This window comes from Scyliorhinus torazame, chromosome 6 (genome assembly GCF_047496885.1).
Source record: "Scyliorhinus torazame isolate Kashiwa2021f chromosome 6, sScyTor2.1, whole genome shotgun sequence".
Classification (NCBI taxonomy): Eukaryota; Metazoa; Chordata; class Chondrichthyes; order Carcharhiniformes; family Scyliorhinidae; genus Scyliorhinus; species Scyliorhinus torazame.
This window is the reverse complement of record NC_092712.1, coordinates 102,534,659-102,559,306: the sequence shown is the minus strand read 5'-3', so window position 1 is coordinate 102,559,306 and position 24,648 is coordinate 102,534,659. Positions and strand designations below refer to the sequence as shown.

General features: G+C 51.1%; 1 protein-coding gene across 1 annotated transcript in view; it reads right to left on the bottom strand.

Moving 5' to 3' along the window:
- cubn (cubilin (intrinsic factor-cobalamin receptor)) overlaps nt 1-24,648 on the bottom strand; it is a 604,171-nt gene that overhangs the window by 549,569 nt on the left and 29,954 nt on the right. Inside the window, exons 9-10 of the mRNA XM_072510233.1 lie at nt 21,616-21,747; nt 20,322-20,417 (exon numbers count right to left, since the gene is read on the bottom strand). Of these exons, the coding sequence (XP_072366334.1) occupies nt 20,322-20,417; nt 21,616-21,747 (228 nt within the window). The remainder of the gene's footprint in view (nt 1-20,321; nt 20,418-21,615; nt 21,748-24,648) is intronic.

The following is a 24,648-nucleotide window of genomic DNA, read 5'->3' as shown; positions in this document are numbered from 1 at the left end:
TTTGGCCTCAGCTACTTCCTGTGATAATGAATTCCACAGGCTCCCACTCTCTGGGTGAAGAAATTTCTCCTCATCTCTGTCCCAAATGGTCTACCCCGTTTCCTCAGACTGTGACCCCTGGTTCTGGACACACACACTATGGGGAACATCTTTCCTGCATCTACCCTGTCCAGTCATGTTAGAATTTTCTAGGTTTCTATGAGATCCCCCCTCATTCTTCTGAACCCCAGTGAATCCAGCGAGGAAGAAAAGGAGACTGGAGTTCTTCGAGGTAATGTGTCGGCTGGCTAAAAATGTTTAACACCTGGAAAACTATGTGAATAATTCAGAAATGCTAAAGAGCTGGGTGTTTTCCCACAAGTGGAAAAAGCATTAACAAGGGTGTTTTTGGTTGGTCAGTTGAAAAGGAACCCTGGAAAGTTAAACCACTGTATGTAACCTGAAGGAGGGTGTACTTTGTTGATGATATTCATTTCTATGAAATTCAAAAATGAAAGCTGTGGCACATAGAACTCCTGACCTACTCTGCACAAATAAAGAACAACATATTGTTTAGCTACTCAGTGCCATATTTGTGTGGGAAATTATCTGAATTCTTGTGGTTGTAAGACATAACTTTGTGTTGACTGTTTAAAGTGAAATGTAACTTTTTATCATTTGCCTATTAATTCATGTGTAAATTGTGTTCGTTCTGATTCATGGTGAAGTAAAAACTACAAATAGTGGAATCTTGTTGGTAATTTCTTCATTTTCGTTAAGTCATTCAGTAAGTTTGGTTGTTGTGGTTTATGGTTTCACCATGGGGAATGGAACAGACAGGCTGTCTACATAAAGTTGATAAGGCACTATAGCCGGATGAGATGTGTCCAAGGAAACTGAGGCAAGTTAGAATGGAAGTTGCTCTGCCACTGGCTATACTTTTCCATTCTTCCTGTGACTCAGGGGTGGACGAGAATTGCAAATGCTGCACTCTTGATCAAAAATGGGCATAAAGATAAATCCAGCAATTTCAGGCCAGTGAGGTTAGCCTCAGTGATGCGGATGCTTTCAGAAACAATGAGCCTAATGTTCTGGGCCTTCCAGCAGTGGGACGCTTGGCGAGAGGGGCAACTTCATTTGGCGTCAAGCCAGAAAAGTCAGTTTCCAGATTGCGGACTGAACTTTAGCGATTATGTTCAAAAGGTTGGCGGGGTTACAGGGATAGGGTGGAGGGATGGACCTAAGTAGGGTACTCTTCCTGAGGTCCATGCAGACTTGATGGGCTGAATCCATGCAGGGATTCTATGGTTAGGATTCTATGAATCTTGGTGCTTTAATCATGGGTTGAGCTTACCAACCACCAATGTTGGTAAGCCCTTTTATATGTATTAATTAGCATCTCACTCATGCACATTAAAAGGCCAGCTCACCAGACCTAAGTTGCCTGCCAATGAGAAATTAAAACGTTCACATTGATGGCTGCATGTAAGTAGCATGAACATTATTTGGCAGACTTCTTTAAGGGTGAGTTGCCAATCCATTGTCCTCTATAGGGAGCGTCTGTACAAACCAGCCTATAAGAGATCAGGTGGTGGTAGTCTAAATTGTGTAGAGGATGATCAATGTGGGGAGGAAGGGAGGCAGATTTAGCAGGAAACAGTGGCCAGGAAAAAATAGAAGGGATGGTGCCAGCCTGTCCAGGAAAGAGTAACGGCACAGGCTTTCCGGGAGGGTTAGTAAAGGCTGTCCAGGTTCCCTTTAAATATGGTGCCGAGACCTGAAATCTTCCTGCTCATCCCCCGCAGCAAGATTTGCTGAGCACCTCGCGGATGCATTCATAACCTGAACAGTGCAAAATCGCCTGTGTTTAGCTGCCCCACCTCCCCAACATAAATCACTCTCATTTCCACTCCCCAGACTCCAGAATAGAAGATTCCGGTCAATATTTGTGAGAAAATTAATAGATTAATAGACACTTGGACAATCTAGCATGGATTTGTTTAGGGCAAATCATGTTTAACCAACCTGCTGGAGTTTTATGATGAGGTAACAGAGAAGGTTGATGAGGATAATGCTGTTGATGTGGTGTACAGGGAATTCAAAAAGGCATTTGACACAGTGCCATACATCAGGTTGTGAACAAAGTTAGAGCTCATGGGATAAAAGTGACAGTCTCAATATGGATATGAAATTGGCTGGGTGACAGGAAATAAAGTCATGGAAAACGATTGTTTTTCTTGTAGAACTTCCGAAAGGATACAGACAGTTGGTAGAATGGCCGAATTTGTGAAAAACATTAATACAAATGGGTCTAGGGATGAAGAAGTTCAGTTATGTAGAAGGATTGGAAAAGGCAGGCGGCCTCAGGGACCTGGGGCGTGATTCTCCGGCCTCGATACACTCTCACTCAAGCAAACCAAGGCCGGTGAATACCAAAAACAAGAGCCGCACCAGGCGGCAAACATTTTGCAATGCAATCAGGCCCCTCCCGTAGGTGAAATCATGATCTCGGCATAGCGTGGCGATAAACCAATTATCATCACTTATGCCCTATTTACATAAAATTAAGCAGAGCCATCCCATATCCAGTGGCCTCCCATCATTCAGCGTCCTCCCCAGCAAGTGGTCATGCTTGAAAAACGTGAACCTGGCGGCAGGGCTTCTATGGGGAGCCGAGGAGGTTAGTAGCCATATTTGCTCACAGGAAAAGAGCCCAGGGTCACTGGGCTTACCACCTCCAATGCTCGGTGGTGGGTGGGGGACCCTTGGCTGGGGGTTGGCCGCCATGGGACGGTGGGAGATGCTGGGTGGGGGCAACCGCGCATGGTTTCACCATACCAACACCTGGATTGTGTGAACTCGCAGGTCCTCCAGGCGACGGCGCCAGCCCACCCCAGGTGGCCCCCTCTCCAGTTTCCATGAGACCATCTCGGAGGAGAGCTCCGAGGTGCCAACATAATAGTCGCGTCACAGCTGTCATCTCCACCCTCTACCAGCGCAGAAACGTGCACCTCGGTGGGAAAAGTTAGTGGTCAGGCTTTCGGGCGCACAATCCGGTGAGCACCACACTGCTGCCGATGTGCACCAGGTGGAGGCAGGAACCCCCAGGCATGATCGCAGTCGGAGTTCTGGTTCCCAGGACCCAGCTGGGTACCAGCCTGATGCTGAGCCTCTGGAAAAGGTCATCCCAGAGCTGATAGAGATGCCCTTATACTTTAAACTATAGTGAGGAATTCTCCCATTTTATATTTATCACCCACTGTCTCTGAAACAGCCCTTAAAGCATAAAGCAATTGTTGCTTCCAACTTCCAATGGGTTCCTGTATCCCTACTTCTCTACATGGTAATTTTGAGTGACTGTCTCCAGATGCTTGCCTCAGCTTTCAGAGTTTCTGAAGTCTACCAGCAGTAGTAAGCATGTTCCAATGATTACTCTTCCCTCTGGCCCTGCCAGAATGAACTTCACGGAATCCATAGAACGCTGCAGGATGCATCTCCTCAACTAGACACCACTTCCCCCCTGCAGTTCACAAAACCAAGCTGTCTTTTCTTTCTGCTGACCATACAGAAATGTCGGTCTGCAATATTTACTGACTGGTAGGGAAAACAATAATTCGGGGTGGAATTCAACCAAACATTTCTAAGGGCGTGAGTCTCCCAAAAGGGACAAAGTCTGCTAGTGAGGGCCTTTAGCCGCCTGTTTCCCGCCACTCAGAGTGCTGAGAAACACATGGCAATTCAACATGACTCGTGTTGTATAAGAGGCCTGAACTTGGAACGCGTGGCCAAGGCCGCACTTTGCCCCATTTTGTACAGTGGGGAATTCCGCTCGCTGGAACTCCCCAGTGTAGCGCGAGACTGCAACGCCATTTAAAAATGGCTCCCTGACCTAAACCCTCCCAACGCCGAACACACTATGAGAGGGTCCCCAGCCCCCACCTTACACCTCCCCCAACACCCACACAAGGCACCCCCTAGCCCGATCGCACACAAAAATTGCAATGTGGCACCTTGGCAGTGTCACCTGGGTGCCAGCCTCCCACGGCCAGCTGGCCTGGCACTGCCAAGGTGCCATGCTGGCAGTGCCAGACTAGCTGCTTCACTCTAATATGCAGATTTGCCAAAAGGTGATCCCAGCGAGATTGACATTGCAACGGCATGTGAGATCACGTTAGATCTGACTTTTCCGGTGCAGCGTGGCCATTGGGCCGTAAGTGTCATTTTGGGCGAGTTTGACGGGGTGTTTCCCTCCAGCTATTTTGAATGAGATCCACACCGGTATTCAACCACGGTGTGGGCATGCTTGAACAGAAATGAAACAGAGTACCGTGTTGAGCACGTTTAGTCGGGCACTTCCCGACACTGGCTGCGCCGAGAACAACCCTGGTATTAAACAGGACTCTGCTTCATTTCGAAGCCTCAGTGAGGAATGCCCTGCCGAAGGAACACTTTGTCTCATTTTGAAATGATACCCTGATCTCAGGCCCTCTCCATGGACTCCGGAACCCTCCCAATGTCCCACTCACCTATTAGAGAATCATCAAACCTCCACACCCGTAAGGGTGGGCAGAATTACACCTGTGCAGCTGGACACAGCCAGCCTGGCAGTGCCACCTTGGCACCCTGGCAGTGCCATGGTGGCACCCAGGTGGCACTGTCAGGCTGGCATTAGGGTGCAAGTGTACCACCCTGCCCAGAGCCCAACCACACAGGGGCCCCCGATGCCACCCCCGCTCAAATGCCACGATGAGCAGAAACCGATAGCCAAGTTCCACACGCATGAGTACGGCCTCAACCGCGCCCTGGGTTTGTGAAATCCTACCAACTGTCCTGGCTTGAGACAATTCACACCGCTTTAACCTGTTATTATCCCTCTCCCCAGTCACTCCGTCTGGACTGTCAAGACATAATTACCTGCAGAGACTCGCATTCAAAGTATCATTTTGCATCATTGACTTTGTCTATATATGTGGTTCTGGAACCCACCTCTTCACTCACCTAATGAAGGAGCTGCACTCCAAAAGCTCATCATTCGAAAAAAAACAGTTGGACTTTAACCTGGTGTTGTAAGACTTCTTACAGTGCCCACCCCCGTCCAACGCCGGCATCTCCACATCGTGACTAAGTTCACAGTGGGCAATCAGCAGCATGCGCGGCCGCATGGCTGCCTTGCAATCTGCGGCAATGGTGGTCCATGACCGTCCACCCCGACCCCAAAGCCCACCTCCTGATGACCCCCGCTACTCCCCCCTGCCCTGGCAGAAGTCCTTCGACCAGCAGCACTACTGTCAGCACGCTATAGCGATGTTGGGCACTCTTCTTATGCCCTCTCTTTCCCTCAGCAGCCACAGCGCCTGTTTCCTGATTTTTAAACCACAAGTGAACATCGCCATCAGTAATTCCTCCTGGCGGAGCTTCGCAGGAGCCCCGGAGAATTTGGATGAGGCGTTCATCCATGGCAGGTAGATTGGAGGCCACGAAGGCCACATGGGCGTCAACCTGGCAGACGAATCCCGCTGGGTCACACGGAGTGTTGACTGCCCTGGAGAGAGCGTCGGCGATGATTAGGTCTTTGCCCGGGGTGTATACCAGCTGGAAGTCGTATCGCCGGAGCTTGAGCAGAATACGCTGGAGGAGAGGCGTCATGTCGTTCAAGTCTTTCTGTATTGTATTGACCAGTGGGCGATGGTCGGTCTCAAAGGTGAATTGGGGAAGGCCATACATATAATCATGAAACTTGACGACACCGGTCAAAACTCCCTGGCAGTCCTTTTCTATCTGCGCGTAGCGCTGTTCCGTGGGGGTCATGGCGCGTGACTCGTATGCAACGGGGGCCCGTGATGAGGCCTCATCGCGTTGCAGGAGCACTGCCCCAATGCCAGATTGGCTGGCATCGGTCGAAATTTTTGTCCCTTTCGCTGGATCAAACAAAGCTAAGACCGGGGCCGTGGTGAGTTTGGTTTTGAGTTCTCTCCATTCGCGCTCGTGGGCAGGGAGCCATTGGAAGTCTGTCGTCTTCCTGACCAGGTTCCTGAGAGCCGTGGTATGAGAGGCGAGGTTAGGGATGAACTTACCTAGGAAGTTGACCATGCCCAGAAATCGGAGGACCGCCTTCTTGTCCTCTGCGTTTTCATGGCTGTGATAGCAGTCACCTTGTCCGCATCTGGCCGCACACCCAACTGGGAGATGTGGTCCCCGAGGAACTTGAGTTCCGTCTGACCAAAGGAGCATTTGGTTCTGTTGCGGCGTAAGCCCTGCTCCCGTATGCGTTTGAACACACGCTGGAGGCGACTGACATGCTCCTGCATGGACCAAATTATTATGTCGTCGACATAAACGCGAACACCTTCAATGCCTTCCATCATTTGTTCCATGATCCTGTGGAACACTTCTGAAGCTGATATGATCCCGAACGGCATCCTGTTGTAACAATATTTGCCAAACGGGGTGTTAAAGGTACACAGTTTCCTGCTGGATTTGTTGAGCTGGATTTGCCAGAATCCTTTCGAGGTGTCAAGTTTGGTGAAGAGCTTGGCGCGAGCCATCTCGCATGTGATCTCTTCGCGCTTGGGAATTGGATAATGCTCCCTCATGATATTGCGATTCAGATCCTTGGGATCAATGCAAATTCTCAGCTCGGCGGAAGGCTTTTTTACGCACACCATGGAACTGACCCAGTCGGTTGGTTCCGTAACTCTGGAGATCACTTCTTAGTCTTGGAGGTCCTGCAGCTGCTGCTTGAGGCGGTCCTTGAGGGGTGCTGGGACTCTGCGAGGTGCATGCACCATAGACGTGGCGTTCTGTTTGAGTAGGATCTTGTAAGTATATGGGAGCGTGCCCTTGCCTTCAAAGACGTCACGGTGCTGGTCGATGATGGCGTCGAGTTGCGCCCTGAAGGCAGCGTCCTGGAAGGCGGGCGTGTCATCAGGGAAGAGAGAGTGAACTCTTTGAACGAGGTTCAACAGCTTGCACGCCTGTGCCCAAGCAGGGAGTCCTTCGAGGAGCCCACGATCTCGAAAGGAAGGATGGCTTTCCGTGACTTGTGCGTCATTTCAAGTTGGCACAAGCCAGTAACAGGAATGATGTTGCCATTGTAGTCCAATAGCTGGCAGGCCGATGGCAGGATGGCTGGTTTGACACGAAGGCTTTGGAATGCAGACCACGCCATGAGATTGGCGGAGGCACCAGTGTCAAGGCAGAACCGTATTTGGGACCGGTTGACCGTCAGGGTGGCACACCACTCATCTTCTGGATCGATGCTGTTTTCCAACAACGGCTGGTGTCTTTGCTTCGGGGACAGCCTGTTTTTTGTTGCGACACCGACTCGAAAAGGCGCCTTCGGGTCCTCGGTGTCACTGCTGTGTGGGAGGTCCGCATCGGAATCGGTGACCATGGGTTGAATTGCCCGAACATTCCTGCGAGGCTGGCTAAAGTGATATGAGTTGGCAGGCTGAGCTGCTCGACAGAAGGCAACATAATGGCCAAGACTTCCACATCGTAGACATTGTCGAGAATTTGCGGGTCATTGCCGCTTTAAATGGGTGGAGCCACAGTTGCCGCACGTCGTGACATCAGCACGTTTGCTGTGCCACCGCGCATGCGCAGTGCGCTCATGCGTGGTGCACACCTGCGCATTACGTTCCTCAACATCGCCGTCCCCTCGTTTGCATACAAGCGCGGGAGTCCGCGAAAAGCACGCAAAATGGCCGCCCTCATCCAGGCTGAGACCCTGGAGGTGCTCAATCACTTGGACCCGTTCCGCCTCATGGGGACCTTGCCGCGCCGTTTCAGCCGCTTGTATATGGGAATACCGACTCGTGGCGTTTTGACGTAAGACACAGGTCTCGATGGCGGTCGCGAGGGCGAGTTGCTTTACTTTGAGGAGCTGCTGACGTAGGGGGTCTGACTGAACACCGAAAACGATCTGGTCGCGTATCATGGAGTTGGAGGTGGGCCCGTAGCTGCAAGATTGCGCAAGGATGCGGAGGTGCGTAAGAAAGGATTGGAAAGTTTCATCCTTACCCTGCAAACGCTGCTGGAACACATAGCGTTCAAAACTTTCATTCACCTCTACACTGCCGTGAGTGTCAAACCTGAGGAGGACCGTCTTGAACTTTGTTTTGTCTTCATGATCTGCAAAGGTGAGAGAGTTGAAAATGTGGATGGCATGGTCCCCGGCCGTGGAGAGGAGAAGAACAATCTTTCTGGTGTCCGAGGCGCCCTCCCTGTCCGTGGCTTCGAGGAAGAGCTGGAAGCGCTGTTTGAAAATCTTCCAGTTGGCCCCGAGGTTGCCGACGATGCAGAGCGGCGGCGGCGGGCTGATGTTGTCCATGTTTCAGGATGACGGAATGCTGGCGGAAGGCAGATCACTTGCAGGTAGATCTAAGAAGTGCTAGTATCCCACCACTCCTAGTATCATGATGTGTTGGATGTTCTGGATCACATACAGGTCACCAACACTTGAAATAGTGCAACATTATTTTATTGAATCATTAACTGTTTAAACATACTTTGACTGTGGGTTAATACGATACTAGCTTTAACTAAAGACCTTAGCCTTGTCTTAACCAGTCGATGCACTCAGCACAGTGAATGTCTGTGTTGCAGGCTGTGAGCTCTGTGCTCTTTGCTGGCTGCAACTCGAATGAGCGGGAACTCTGATGCTCCCTGTCTTTATAGTGCATGTGCTCTCACTGGTGATTGGCTGTGGTGTTGTGTGTGTTGATTGGTCCCACTGTGTGTCCATCAGTGTGTGTCTGCACCATGATATACTGGTGTATATTATGACGGTAGATTCAAGAGTAATCTATATATTTTAGATAAGTCATTATTTAAAATATAACAATTGACCTTTTTGGCAAGATGGTTATTCTTCAACAAGAATTTTCTTCATCTGGGATTTAATATATAGTCCAAATCCCTACACATGGGAATATCCAAGAGGACACGTACGTGTAGCAATTAACAAATCCTTGAAAGCAATTGACTGCATTTTAAAATCTGGATTCTGGCTTTAACTGTGAATGCACAGATTTCCCAGGCTTTCTGGAATTTGCCAAGGCATGTAGACAGAGACATTGATGGAATGAACAATTAACAGGCTGGAGAGCCTTTTAAGTACTGGGATGTAGCAGCTGTGCTTTGCTCAAGTGAAAGGCGTTTTGCTCACAGGACATGTTCTGAGCGTGTGCTTTCAGTTCTTCAGAAGCCATTTCTGCTATCTTGGAATATTTTGCTTTTGATCAATGCTTGCCAGCTGTCGGCCATCTCAGTGGTCCGGGAGTCATTTATGCAAATCTAACTTGGATCTCCGATGAGGACTAGCACTAGAAACACCAACAGCAGCAGAAAAAGCTGCTTGTGTTCAGTAACTAGCCACCCCCAGGATTGATGGGATGAAACAGACTGCAGCTCACAGGAGGTAATATCTCCAATTTCAGGATCAGGGGCGTCATTCTCCGACCCCCCGCCGGGTCGGAGAATGGCTGTTGGCCGCCGTGAATCCCGCCCCTGCCGAAGTCACCGGTACCGGAGATTGGGCGGGGGCGGGAATCGGGCCGCGCCGGTTGGCGGGACCCCCCGTTCAATTCTCCGGCCCGGATGGGCCGAAGTCCCGCCCAGAAATTGCCTGTCCCGCCGGCGTAAATCAAACCTGGTATTTACCGGCGGGACAAGGCGGCGTGGGCGGGCTCCGGGGTCCTGGGGGGGGGGGGCGCGGGGCGATCTGACCCCAGGGGGTGCCCCCACGGTGGCCTGGCCCGCGATCGGGGCCCTCCGATCCGCGGGCGGGCCTGTGCTGTGGGGGCACTCTTTCCCTTCCGCCTCCACTACGGCCTCTACCATGGCGGAGGCAGAAGAGACTCTCCCCACTGCACATGCGCGGGAAACTTTCAGCGGCCGCTGACGCTCCCGCGCATGCGCCGGGAAACTGTCAGCGGCCGCTGACGCTCCCGCGCATGCGCCGCATTTCTGCGCCAGCTGGCGGGGCAACAAACGCCATTTCCGCCAGCTGGCGGGGCGGAAATCCCTCCAGCGTCGGCCTATCCCCTCAATATTGGGGCTAGGCCGCCAAAGATGCGGAGCATTCCGCACCTTTGGGCCGGCGCGATGCCCGTCTGATTGGCGCCGTCTTTGGCGCCAGTCGGCGGACATCGCGCCGTTGGGGTAGAATTTCGCCCCAGACTTCTGGACATGACTGAGTTCCAATGCCTCAGGAGGTTCAGACTTTCACATCAGATCATTACTGACATTTTTAGCCTCCTAGAAGAAGGCCTCCTTCCAAGTGAATCTAGTCACGGCAGCAAAGATCACTATGGCTCTGCATTTTCTTTGCCTTCAGTTCCTTCCAGAGATCTACTGGTGACATTTGTAGAATCGTACAAATTGCTATCCACATTAACATTTTTTGGGTGACCATTGCCATGTTTTCCAGGACTGTCTATTATTTCAAGTTCGCTACAGATGAGGTCAATCAGACACAGAGCACGCGAGGATTTGTTACTCTGGTTGGATTCCCACAGGTACAAGGAGTTATAGATTGTCCATGAGGTCATCCTGGTACTCCCAAATCATTCTAGAGTTCATCAATTGAAAGAGATTCCACTACATACACGGTGACACAGCTCCAGGGTCCCAGGTTCAATTCCGGACTCGGGTGACTGTGTGGAGTTTGCATGTTCAACCCGTGTCTGCGTAGGTTTCCTCTGGGTGCTCCCGTTTCTTCCCACAGTCCAAAGATGAGCAGGTTAGGTGGATTGGCTATGCTAAAGTATGGTCAAAAGGTTAGGTGGGGTTACTGGGTTTCTGGGATAGGGTGGAGAAGTGGGCTGGTGCAGCCTCAAATCGAGTTCGGTGACGGGGCGGAGAATCCAATTTTTGCCAATGCCAATATCAGGGGCGGCGACGGTTTTTGTATTCTCCACCCCCTGAAAAGCGGTGCATTCTAGGAGTATACCGCGCCAAGTATCCACGGCCTCAGGCCATTGCCTGAGGCCCACCCGCTATGCTCCATCCCCGATCGGCCGAGTTCCCGACAGCGTGGGTTACGTGTGCTCCAACCGGTCGGGAACCTCGCGTGGCGGCTGCGGACTCAGTCTGGCGCCACCACAGTCGGGGGAGGGTCGATCCGCAGGCAGGGGGGCCATCATTTGGGGCTACGGGCAATGTGGGCGGGCGCATGCGCAACCACAGCACCGGAAATGTTCAGGGCCGTATCGGCAGTTAGAGCTGCGAGCTCTACGCTGCCTCATCGGTGGCCGTTTTGTGCCGGTTTTCCTGGCGTGAAACACCACCGTTTTCACCCTGGCGTAGGAACAGAAAATCCAGCCCCATAGACTATCATTTCAGGCAAGTATCCACTTACTACAATCCAAGAACAACTGGCATCTTTTCATGACTACACAGTTTTAAGGTAGCACTTGTGGAGGAAAGCCGATACAATACAGCTTTTGTTACCCACCAAAGTGTGTTTCAGTACCATAGAACGCCAGATGGACCCCGTTCATTCCAGAAGATCATTTCTTTAGTTTTGTCAGACATTGAAAGGATGCTCAACCTACGTTTCCTTGGAAAGGTCAAAGCAAAACACGATCAGCAGTTATCAGAGATGCTCACTCAACTCGCACAACAAAATCTGATGTTGAACAAGGATATTCACAGCACCCTGCGGTGAACCACTGTAATAGGAGATGTAAGGTAGGACCTGCACTACAGGTTCGCCGGTAGTTCCTGCCGGCTGGCCCCGCCCACGGAGAACTGTATAAATATGCATGACCTCCAGTGCCCTGCCATTTCGCCAGCTGCAGCAGGAGGCCACGCATCTGACTCTAATAAAGCCACAGTTGTACCCAACTTTAGTCTTTGTGCAATTGATCATGCATCAATTTATTACAGTCAGATTTTCCACAGAATGGATATCCGAATTAAGCCCGATCGCCTGCAGCTTGATCCTCACTCGCCCGACGCCAGGAAAGACTTTACTCACTGGCTAGCATGTTTTGAGGCCTACATCAATGCAGCGGACTCCGTGCCAATGGAGGCTCAGAAGATAAACGTCCTGTACTCCAGACTGAGCTCCAGTGTGTTCCCGTTGATCCAAAACGCCACGACTTACACAAAAGCGATGGAACTCCTCAAAGAACACTACACACAGAAGGCGAACACGCTCTTCACCATGTACTTGCCACCCGCTCGCAACTACCTGGTGAGTCCATCGAAGACTTCTGGCGGGCCCTAATCCCACTGGTCAGGGACTGTGACTGTCAGGCCGTCATGGCCGCCGAACACGCGAATCTCCACATGTGCGATGCCTTCCTGATGGGGATTGCGTCGGACCGCATCCGAGAACGATTGCTGGAAGGGGCCACGCTCGAACTGGCGGAGATAAAAACCTTGGTGCTCTCTATGATGGTCGCATCCCGTAACGTACAATCGTACCTCTCCCGCCGCGCTGTCTACCCTTCTACCCCTTCCTACCCCTCCTGGACCCCGCCACCGACCACCTCAGCCAGGGCCCTGCCTTCGCAATACGCCTGCGCCGCACGCCGATCCGCGCACCCCGGGGGTCCCCGCTGCTACTTCTGCGGTCAGCAGAAGCACCACCGCCAACAATGCCCGGCCCGCACTGCAGTTTGTAAATCCTGCAGTAAAAAGGGCCACTTCGCGGCTGCGTGCCAGGCCCGCGCAGTCGCTGTGATCGCGCCCGCTATCGCCCCCTCCCCCACGCCAGACGCACAATGGGAGCTGCCATCTTCTCCTCCCGGGTCCATGTGCGACCAATGGGTCTTGTCCCGACCCCACAATGTGCGCACCATGGGCGCCGCCATCTTGTCCCGACCCCACAATGTGCGCACCATGGGCGCCGCCATTATGTTCCCCACAGGGTCCCCAGACATCTCGACATCGGAACCGCACATGCTCGCCACCCGAAGCATCCGATGGCTACCCGCAGCTCACTTCGATGACGCTGGACCAATCTCGCCCGCACAACCAGGCCACCGCTTCGATGACGGTTAAAATCAACGGCCGCGGACCTCGTGCCTGCTGGACTTCAGGAGCACCGAAAGCTTCGTTCACCCAGATACGGTAAGGCGCTGCTCCCTCGCGGTCCACCCTGCCAATCAAAGGATCTCCCTAGCCTCCGGATCCCACTCCGTCCCGATCCGAGGCTTTTGTACAGTCACCCTCACGGTCCAGGACGTAGAATTTAGTAACTTCCGCCTCTATGTCCTTCCTAATCTCTGCGCTGCACTCCTGTTGGGCCTGGACTTCCAGTGCAAGCTCCAGAGCCTCAACCTCAAATTCGGCGGGCCCTTACCCGCCCTTACTGTTTGTGGCCTCGCGACCCTCAAGGTCGATCCCCCCTCCTTTTTTGCAAATCTAACTGCGGATTGCAAGCCCGTTGCCACTAGGAGCAGATGGTACAGCACCCAGGACAAGACCTTCATCAGGTCCGAAGTCCAGCGGCTGCTTAAGGAGGGTATTATTGAGGCCAGCAACAGCCCCTGGAGAGCCCAAGTGGTAGTGGTTAAAACTGGGGGGAAACACAGGATGGTCGTGGACTACAGCCAGACCATCAATCGGTACACGCAGCTCGACGCGTACCCCCTCCCACGCATATCTGATATGGTCAATCAGATTGCGCAGAACCGGGTCTTCTCAACAATTGACCTGAAATCCGCCTACCACCAGCTCCCCATCCGGAAGTCGGACCGGCCATACACCGCCTTCGAGGCAGACGGCCGTCTTTATCACTTCCTTCGGGTCCCTTTCGGTGTCACAAATGGGGTCTCGGTCTTCCAAAGAGACATGGACCGAATGGTCGACCAGTACGGTTTGCGGGCCACCTTTCCGTACTTAGATAATGTCACCATCTGCGGCCATGACCAGCAGGACCACGATGCCAACCTCGATAAATTCCTCCGCACTGCCACCTTTCTCAACCTGACCTACAACAAAGAGAAGTGTGTGTTCAGCACGACCCGGTTATCCATTCTCGGCTATGTAGTCCAAAATGGTCTTCTAGGGCTCGACCCTGAGCGCATGCGCCCCCTCATGGAACTTCCCCTCCCACACTGCCCCAAGGCCCTCAAACGCTGCCTGGGGTTCTTTTCCTACTACGCTCAGTGGGTCCCAAACTATGCGGACAAGGCCCGCCCACTCATTCAGTCCACCCAATTCCCCCTCGTGGCCGAGGCACAACATGCTTTCGCCCGCATCAGAGCAGACATCGCCAAGGCCGGGATGCGCGCAGTGGACGAATCACTGCCTTTCCAAGTAGAAAGCGACGCTTCAGACGTCACCCTTGCCGCCACCCTAAACCAGGCAGGCAGACCGGTGGCATTCTTTTCCCGCACCCTTCATGCCTCTGAAATTCGACACTCATCCGTCGAGTAGGAGGCTCAAGCTATCGTTGAAGATGTGCGGCATTGGAGGTATTACCTGGCCGGTAAGAGATTCACTCTCCTTACGGACCAACAGTCGGTAGCCTTCATGTTCAATAACACACAGCGGGGTAAGATCAAAAATGATAAAATCTTGCGGTGGAGAATCGAGCTCTCCACCTATAATTACGAGATCTTGTATCGCCCCGGTAAACTCAACGAGCCCCCAGACCCCTCTCCCGAGGTACATGTGCCAGCGCACAAGTGGACCAACTCCGGGCCCTACACGACAGCCTTTGTCACCCAGGGGTCACCCGATTGTACCATCTGGTCAAAGCTCGCAATCTGCCCTACTCCGTCGAGGAAGTAAGGACAGTCACCAGGGACTGCCAGGTCTGTGCGGAGTGCAAGCCGCACTTCTACCGGCCAGACCGTGTGCGCCTGGTGAAGGTTTCCCGCCCCTTTGAACGCCTCAGCGTGGATTTCAAAGGGCCCCTCCCCTCCACCGACCGAAACACGTATATTCTCAGTGTGGTTGATGAGTACTCCAGATTCCCCTTCGCCATCCCATGCCCTGATATGATGTCTGCCACCGTCATCAATGCCCTCAGCACCATCTTCGCTCTGTTTGGTTTCCCCGCCTACATCCACAGTGACAGGGAATCCTCATTCATGAGCGATGAGCTGCGTCAGTTCCTGCTCAGCAGGGGTACAGCCTCCAGAAGGACGACCAGCTAAAACCCCCGGGGAAACGGGCACGTAGAACGGGAGAATGGGACCGTTTGGAGGGAGTTCAGCTGGCCCTACGGTCCGGGAACCTCCCAGCCTCTCGCTGGCAGGAGGTCCTCCCTGACACTCTGCACTCCATCCGGTCACTATTGTGCACCGCCACTAATAACACACCCCATGAACGTGTTTTTACCTTCCCCAGGAAGTCCACATCCGGGGTGTCGCTCCCAACTTGGCTCGCTGCTCCAGGACCGGTCCTTCTCCATAGGCACGTCCGACGTTCCACCCTGACACACACCCCCACCAATGCGTCCCCCTCACCTCCCACCGTGCCGCCAATATTGACCCCACCAGACCACACCCCCATCCCCTTTTCCGCACAAGAGGACGAAGAGGACTTCTGCACTCTCCCGGAGTTCCCCGATGACTGGTCAGCATCAGCACCGCCGCCACCGCCATCGGCGCCACCTCCACCACCGCCAGCACTGACTTCGCCGCCACCGTTACGGCGACCCCAACGAAGCACCAAAACACCGGACCGGCTGAACCTTTGACGGACACCGGACCGTCAACATGGACTTTTCTTTCCCTACCACTGTACATAATTCCACTAATTGTATATTGTTTCATGTCACCCCCGCCGGACTCATTTTTAACAGGGGGTGAATGTGGTGATCCACTGTAATAGGAGATGTAAGGTAGGACCTGCACTACAGGTTCGCCGGTAGCTCCTGCCGGCTGGCTCAGCCCATGGAGAACTGTATAAATATGCATGACCTCCAGTGCCCTGCCATTTCGCCAGCTGCAGCAGGAGGCCTCGCATCTGACTGTAATAAAGCCACAGTTGTACCCAACTTTAGTCTTTGTGCAATTGATCGTGCATCACATCCAAGATTAACTTTCTAGGGTTCAGAGTGACAGCACCTAGAGGAAAGCCTGAACACGACAACGCGAAAGCCATTCGACCCTGTTGATGCAACCATCAATTCACACGAGACGAAGAGTTGAAGTAAACAGTGGTTTTAATAAGCTAGATCTGTGCCTGCCTGCGACTGCTCTGTACTGAGTGTCGCCTACAGGCAGAGCCCACAAGGGCATCAACATAATACCTTACAATGTAATGCAATACAATGGTGAATGGTAGCAGTAATACATTCACCACACCTGTCTAACGTGAAAGAGTTAGCATCATTCCACAGTACTACTAATCTTTACCACAAACCCGTTCCCAACTATGCAGAGATTACAGAGCCTCTTCAAAAACTATTGTGCAAAGGTGCACAATGGGAATGGGCAATCGCACAGTAAACAGCATTTGAAACATTAGAGGCAAAGATACATCTCTGCGAGTCCTCGTGCATTTCAACCCACATGCAGAAATGTATGTGATAACAGATGCATCAAGAAATATAGTAGGAGCTGAACTCTCAGTACATTGAAGGAAGTGAACAACCACTTACGTATCACAGCTGTTGTCAGAAACTGAACTAAAGTACTCTACCGGAGAGAAGCACGATACCCCATCTATACTTGTGAACACTGACACATGTAGAATGTTCACTCTGCACTAACCATCCAAGCACATTGTTCGTCACATCAGGATCTGGTCATTGACCTCTACAGGAGGTCAGATCAACTTTGTCAGTTTTTCTTTGAGGTTGAGTATCTTTCAGGTTCACATAGTAGTTGACAAGCTTAGCCATACTACTATTGGGCCGATAGGGGCTGGTTTAGCACAGTGGGCTGAACAGCTGGCTTGGAATGCAGAACAATGCCAGCAGCGCGGGTTCAATTCCCGTACCGGCCTCCCCTTACAGGTGCCGGAATGTGGCGACTAGGGGCTTTTCAAGCCTCCTTGTGACAATAAGCGATTATTATTATATTGCAAACATGTTAGCGGTTACAACATTGACAGCTACGTGATCTCGGTAATTACACTTGCGACTGAATTTTGTTACGTGAGAGGAATTGGAGGCAGAATCAGCCATAAACAGCATACTACAGAAAGTAAGTCTGTGCCTAAAAACTGAGAGGCCCCACAGAACAGAGAAAGAACACAATGAACCTGTATCATTTGATGACACCTGAATTGAATGCGGAACTCGAATGACTATCCCAAAATAATAATAATAAAAGTGCTACAAATCCAGATGTATTGCTTCTTGCCTATGAAAGTAATCCGGCATGGAGAGCGGCGTCTGTTTCACAGATGCCAAGCTGGAGACCTCCTGGATACGGTGGAGGAGAAGAAGTTGTCCCTGTATGCCGACCCGGGAAGGAGGCTGTGAGGCTCCGCCATTTGCTGTGCCTGGGCACAGGTGGCAGATGCGGTCAGCGGCGTGAGCAACCAGCAGTGCCGTAAGAAACTGCACAACCTCCTCAGGGCGGCCAGGGTGAGTAAGTGAGACTCTGCTGAGTTACGGTTCCCAATGCCACATGTGGCAATTCGCCTCCACCCAACGCCACCCCACATACTACCCTCACCCTCACCCCCACACCACCCTCGCCCTCGACCCTACACCAGGCTCACCCTGACCACCCCGGGCCCACGGTCTAATTATTTCTGTGACTTGCCCGGCACTCCCTTAGTGGGAGTTGCCCTTGAGTGGACCGCGTGATGCCCTGTCGGGTGGTTGCCAGGTGGGGTGCAGGGGTGGGAAGGGGGTGGTGGGCACCCAGAGGGCTGCTGTCATTCTGCAGAACCAGGGGCCAAGGTGGGTGATCAGTGGGGTGCGCAGCAAGATGGTTGCCTTGCAGGCCATGGCAATAGCAGTCCAAGCCTCGACACCGTCTGAGTCCCGTGAGGGTTCACCCCGGCCAACCAGCCCTTTCCCTGTCGTCCACCATCGACCCCGCCCCCCAGCTCTGACATGACCCACCCACACTCCAGCCAGCCCGGCCAGTGTATGTCCTGGCAGCCCATGGTCGCGCCTCTCTGTGTCCTACCTCCTCTCCCTCATCAGCAACGACGCTGATTCTTAAAATTTCACAATTTCTAAAAGCACAAGTGAACCGCACCGTCGGGAACTCGGCCCTTTTGAGGCGGAGAATCGTGGAGGCCCCAGAGGATACCGGGTCAGCCCGCTAATGATATGCAAACGGTGTTTACTGTACGTGCATTCCGGACCGCATTGACGCCGCTATCAAGAGGATGGAGAATTATGATTTGGTGTCAAATCGGCCTCCGCTACGGTTTCGGCGACGGAACCAATTCTCCGCCCATTCAGCCAACGGAGAATCCCGCCAATGATGTTTGTAAAATGATAAAGGAAGGCAATGAAGAGGTTGTAGTTGGTGGGATAGTTCTAGAGCAGTGTTTTTCAAACTTTTTTTCCGGGGACCCATTTTTACCAACCGGCCAACCTTCGCGACCCATGCCGGCTGACCTTCACGGCCCACACCGGCTGACCTTCACGGCCCACACCGGCTGACCTTCACGGCCCACACCGGCCGACCTTTATGACCCACGCCAGCCGACGTTCGCGGCCTACGCCAGCTGACCTGCGTGAGCCACCATTTTCTCTTACCTTGTTTGCTGCTGACAAAAATGGAGGAAATGGTTTTGGATTGCTTTGCCCTCGTACATGCTCCTCCAATGGAAGCTGTTGGATGAAGGTGAAACCTTCCGGTGTCTGAAAGTATGGAGTCTCCACCTGTCCAATGTTCTGCATTTTTTCCCTGTAAGATTTTAACAAATAAAACCCCCCGAACTTGTAAAAAAAAAATGAATAAAATAAATGAAAAAAATAAAAATAAAATTAATGAAATAAATGAATAAAATAAAATTAATAAAACCCTCCCGAACTTGTAAAAAAAAAGCAGCGTTCGGTTAAAAAAAAAGGCGGCTGTACTGCGTATAGTTTTTGCGCATGCACACCGATGATATGGCATGCATGCGCAGTGCGGCCGCATTTTTTTAATATGTTCCTGGCCATTTTGAAGGCCGCTTGCAGCTGGCGTTATTAACAGCCGGCTGCTGCGGCTGTTGTGCGCGGAGTTGCACGATATGGAGCGCTCCGCGATCCTCCCGACACCTGCCCGCGACCCACCCGCGGGTCACGCCCCTGAGTTTGACAATGCCTGTTCTAGAGTACAGCTTCTGAGAAATAAATCCAATATTATACCGAATATGCTTTTGCATAGAGATCAGGGGCGGGATTCTCCAGCCCTCAGCGCATTAATCGCGCTCAGCGCGGGGGCGGAGAATTACCTAAAATAGGGTCGCACGCCGGCACGCGATCCTCCGGCGACCGGAGAATTGCCACCAGTCGCATGCACGCGATCGACGCGGCGCCGGGTCCCCACGGTGATTCTCCATGTGCGACGGGCCAAGTGCCTCGCCGTTCTGGCTGTGGGGGCCGTCCTGGTGGGGGGGCAGGGGGATCCGACTCCGGCGGGGGGAGCCTCCACAGTGGCCAGTTAAATAATCCAAACTGGTTTTATTATTTTATTTGTCAAGATACTGGTTATGTTAAATGTTTAAATACTTGATAACATTTCGGTTTTACTGCAATAAAGAACAGTAAAGTTCAAAAGGTTGCAGAACTCAGCAGATACAACACTTCAGAATTCACTGCTTTAAACGCCATCAATAAACTTACACAAAACACATTTAATATCCAAATGACCCAACTTAATTGCAGCCATATGACTCTATTATTGCACTCAAATAATTGCAACAATTCGCATCACTCTGCATTCAACACACCTCCCCTAGCTTTTTGTCCTCACAAACATCATTACACCACACACCTGTCAACTGACAAAAACCCACAAGTTGGTTCAAACTACCCCTGCTGCACCTCACTTACCACTTATTCAACCCACTTATTGCCCGCCTTCAACCTCCCAAATGTCCTGAGAAAAGTCCACCACGAAGCATCCTTTGGATCAAGGAATGGGAAACATGGAAAGTCACTAACAAGTTCCTTATGACAAACTATCGGTTGAATGGCATGTTTTGAACTATCACGGTAAGACAGGTTCAGGACAGGCCAGGGTCCCTGGGCAGAAAATCTCCATTTCCTGGGCTTCAGTACAGATTCCTTATGCACGTGTGGAAAGCCACAAACAATGCTGCACGTCACCGAGGAATGTCCCTTCTACAAACTAAATGGTGGAGTAAGCACCTTAAACTCAACAAATAAGGAGGCAATTGCTTGTGATTTGCATTTGTTATGAATTATAGACATTGAAGGTATAGATTCTTTACCAACACAATCAATATTGTACCTGGATTGGATGTACATGATGCCAAGTGATGGCATCCGCCATTGTTTATAGAGCATACATCAATCTGTGTGCACTTCTTCCCATCGCCCTGGTAACCTGTAATGTAAATAAACCAGTACATTACAAAGAATCTTATTTGCGAAGAAATATGTTCTATATACCAAAGGATTGCATTTTCTGCAAATGTAAAAATACCATGAGTAAGATTAGTTGGGGAAGTAACTGCAATGAGTCTCATACTCGTTTGGGGCCCAAAAATAGGCGCAAAGTCTAATACAGCAGCGCGCTGTTGTGCAGCAGAGGTGTACACAGAGTCAGATTGGTCTGGGTGCTTGAAAGACCCACAGTGGCTGCCTGTAACAAGGATAGGTATCATGTTAAAGTGACAATAAGGGTCCTGCAGCTGAATTGTGGTCAATCTGTTAAATTGTTGTTCATGCAACTAATGAGAATACCAGTAAGCAGTTTTCATGAGGGGTATTTAATGGGATCTTTACTTTAATAAGGACACAGGGAGTCCACACCGAGAAAATAAAGAGTTTTGATTTATTTACAATTACGGTATATACACTTCCTGGTAGATCCCTATTGGGTCTCTCTCTGGTTGGTGCCTTACAGGCCGACCTTTTATACATTGGGTAAATGGAGTTCCCCCGCCCCTCAGCGGCTACAGGGGCTGCAGTGGCTACAGTAACTTGGCAGTAGGAGCAGTATTGAGGGGGGAAAGACCTGCTCAATGCTGCTTTTTATCAGCAAATGCTGTCATACAGATCAGGGTCTCAAAACGAATGGTTGAAATTCCATGGAAAAGACAGATAACAAGGATAAATATTGAAACTTTTTGAAATATTTTTGGGACGCAGTTGATGGGAACAGATTCAACAAAATGTAGTTGCTTCCAAAAGCCTGCGCTTGTTGGTAAGGTGCATATATAAGTGCTGCTCAAATCAGGTTCTTGGTTTTTATTTTAAAATTAACAGCGGTCATTCTTCCCTGTAATCCATAAAGCTGTCATCAGGCTAACAACATGTAACATTGCAAATGTGATCAATTTCTAATTTGAAAACAGAATGGTTAAGAAAGAAAAATCAGAAGAAAATAATACTGCTTTGCACTTTTACAATTGTAGCACTTTTCAGGAACGTAACAACAATTGCTAATGATTTAAATATCATGATGGTAAAAAGTCATTTAAATTAATTTCAGGAAATTGAACCAATTTCTTAACCATACAAACAAGTGCCCCTTCACTACTACATTGACTTGATCCAATCCGCTTAAGTGGGTCACGTACCTGGTGGACATAAATCACAATGGTAAGATCCCATCGTATTAATACACCGAACGTTTGGAGCCTGAGAGCATCCTCCATTATTGGTCTCGCACTCATTAATATCTTGGCAGCTGTGTCCATTTCCTTCCCAGCCTGAGGACAATTTAGCAAAACATAAGCATCCAGCCAAAATGTATATGTTTTTAATCGCCAAACTAATGCAAAAGTAATTGGCAAGCGATGTTATCACCACACATAAGCGTCAGTCAGTAAGAGAGAATCTAACTATCGCACCTTGACATTCAATGGCATTACCATCACTGAATCCCCCACTGTCAATATTCTGTGTGTTAACATTGAACAGAAAGTGAACTGCACTAGCCGTATAAATACTGTGGCTACAAGAACAGGCCAGAAGCTGGGAACTCTGCAGGAAGTAACTCAAGTCCTGACTCTCCAAACCCGGTCCACCAGCTACAAGGCACAAGTCAGGAGTATGAAGGAATACTCTCCACTTGTCTGGATGGGTGTGGCTTCATCAAAACTCAAGAAGCTCAACATTATCCATGAAAAAGCATCCTTGCTTAAGCATTCACTCACTCCACCACCGACAACACATGGGCCGCTGTGTGTACCATCTACAAGATGCATAGCAGCAACTCATCAAGGCTCCTTCTAAACCCACAACTACTTTCATCTCTGTTATAACCTGCCTGCTTACCATTGGCTGAGGACTAATGACAATCCCACAATCCTGTGGGAGTATGAGCTTCCCCAATGAGTGGGGGGCGGAGAAATCATTAGCAGACCCCCGGTATAAATAAAGCTGGCCAGTTTGGAACCAGCAGGAAGGAGTAAGCAGCAAGCGAGGTTGCTGCTGTTGTGTATATATATGTTATTGTAAATAAATGTTATTTCTTTGTATCCTTGAAACTCGTGCTGGATTCTTCGTGGCCCTCACAAAACTGGCGATGAGGGTTAAAGTGAATAACTGTCTACACTGCTGAAGCCACCTCCCTGGATTTTTGTTGGAGAGGACCCCTGGAGAATCCCTTGCCGACTTTCTATCCAGGCTACGCAGGATTGCGGAGTACTGTGACTATGATGAGACCTTGTCAGAAATGTTACGCGACCGTTTGGTTTGCAGTATTAACAATGCGGCCACCCAGAGAAAGTTGTTAGCTCAGCCAACATTGACTTTTCAACAGGCCATTCAAATAGTATTGTCCTGAGAGAGCGCAGAATGAGGAGTGCAGGAGATACAGGGAATGGAAGTGCATGCCTTGGGGCGCAACACCTTCCATCCGAAAACGTCCCCCCGCACTCCTGCGGTATCTTGGGCGAGGCGATGTCCGGATCGACACCAGTGCCCATCAGACATTCCTCCCCGAAGGGAGCCTTCTCCAGAACCAATGGGTGAGGAGCCATGTCCGTGTCAGACTTGTAGGCGCCGACCCCGTCGCGGACGCCGGTCCTGGAGGCGCCAGAGGCGCCGTCGTTTCGACCGAAACTGGGACCAGCCCAGGGGCCGTACCTTCCATGTGGATGAACCTGCGGCGACTACTCCTGAGGACGTGGAGACGGAGGACGACTGCCTGCACCTGCATTGTGTGGCAGCTCCCTGTGTGGCCCCCATTAAGGTGACAGTACGGGTCAATGGTCACCCGCTTGAGATGGAGTTGGACACTGGCGCAGCGGTCTCCGTGATCGCCCAGAGGATATTCAACAGCATCAAGTAGGGTATACAGACCCTTACATTAACCGATACACAGGCCAGGTTGGCCACCTACACGGGGGAACCATTGGACATTGCAGGAACTACGATGACCCCTGTTGTTTATGGCCGCCAGGAGGGGCGTTTCCCACTTATCGTGGTGCGCGGCCATGGGCCCAGCCTGTTGGGTCGAGACTGGTTGCGCCATTTGCGGTTGCAATGGCAGCACATCCTCCAAACAGTTTCTGAAGGGTTGACTGAGGTGCTAGGACGATACCCAGATGTATTCCAGCCCGGTTTGGGGAAAATAAAAGGGACCATAGCCCGTATCCAAGTCAAACCAGGAGCCACGCCTCACTATTTCCGGGCGCGCCCGGTGCCTTACGCCTTGCTCGGGAAGGTAGAAGGGGAGCTCACTCGTTTGGAAACTTTGGGTATTATCAGGCCCATCCGTTTCGCTGACTGGGCAGCACCAATTGTACCTGTAATGAAGCCAGATGCCACAGTTCACTTGTGCGGCGACTATAAACCTACAGTGCATACAGCTTCCCGACTCGACCGATATCCAATGCCTCGCATAGATGATCTCTACGCAAAGCTTGCAGGTGGACTCTCGTTCACAAAATTAGATATGAGGCACGCCTACCTACAGTTGGAGCTGGACCCTGCCTCCTGACCATATGTAACGATTAATACACACTGGGGCCTATATGAATATACACGTTTGCCCTTTGGAGTATCCTCTGCCTGCGCTATTTTTCAATGTGTTATGGAGGGCATTTTGAGAGGTTTACCGCGTGTCGCTGTCTACTTAGATGACGTTTTGATCACAGGGACGTTGGAGCAGGAAAATCTGGAAAATCTGGAGGCTGTCCTTAGACGCTTTTCGGAGGCTGGAGTCCGTTTACGCCGCACAAAGTGCATCTTTCAGGCGAAGGAATTAGTCTACCTGGGTTATCGGGTGGACCGCAAAGGTTTGCACCCCGTCACAGAGAAGGTGCGTGCGATTCAACAGGCCCCCGCCCCGACTTACACTTCGCATCTTCGTTCTTTTCTCAGCCTCATAAACTATTACGGGAAGTTCCTCCCCAATCTGGCAACTATGCTGGCCCCGTTGCATCTTCTGCTAAAGAAAAATCACACCTGGGTTTGGGGTCAGCTGCAAGAAACCACTTTCCGGCGGGTAAAACAACAATTGTCGTCGTCTGGGTTACTATCCCACTATGATCCTGGAAATCCTTTGCTCGTCACATGTGATGCATCCCCGTATGGTATTGGGGCCGTCCTGTCCCACAAGATGGAGAACGGGGCCGAGCGGCCGATAGCTTTCGCCTCCCGCA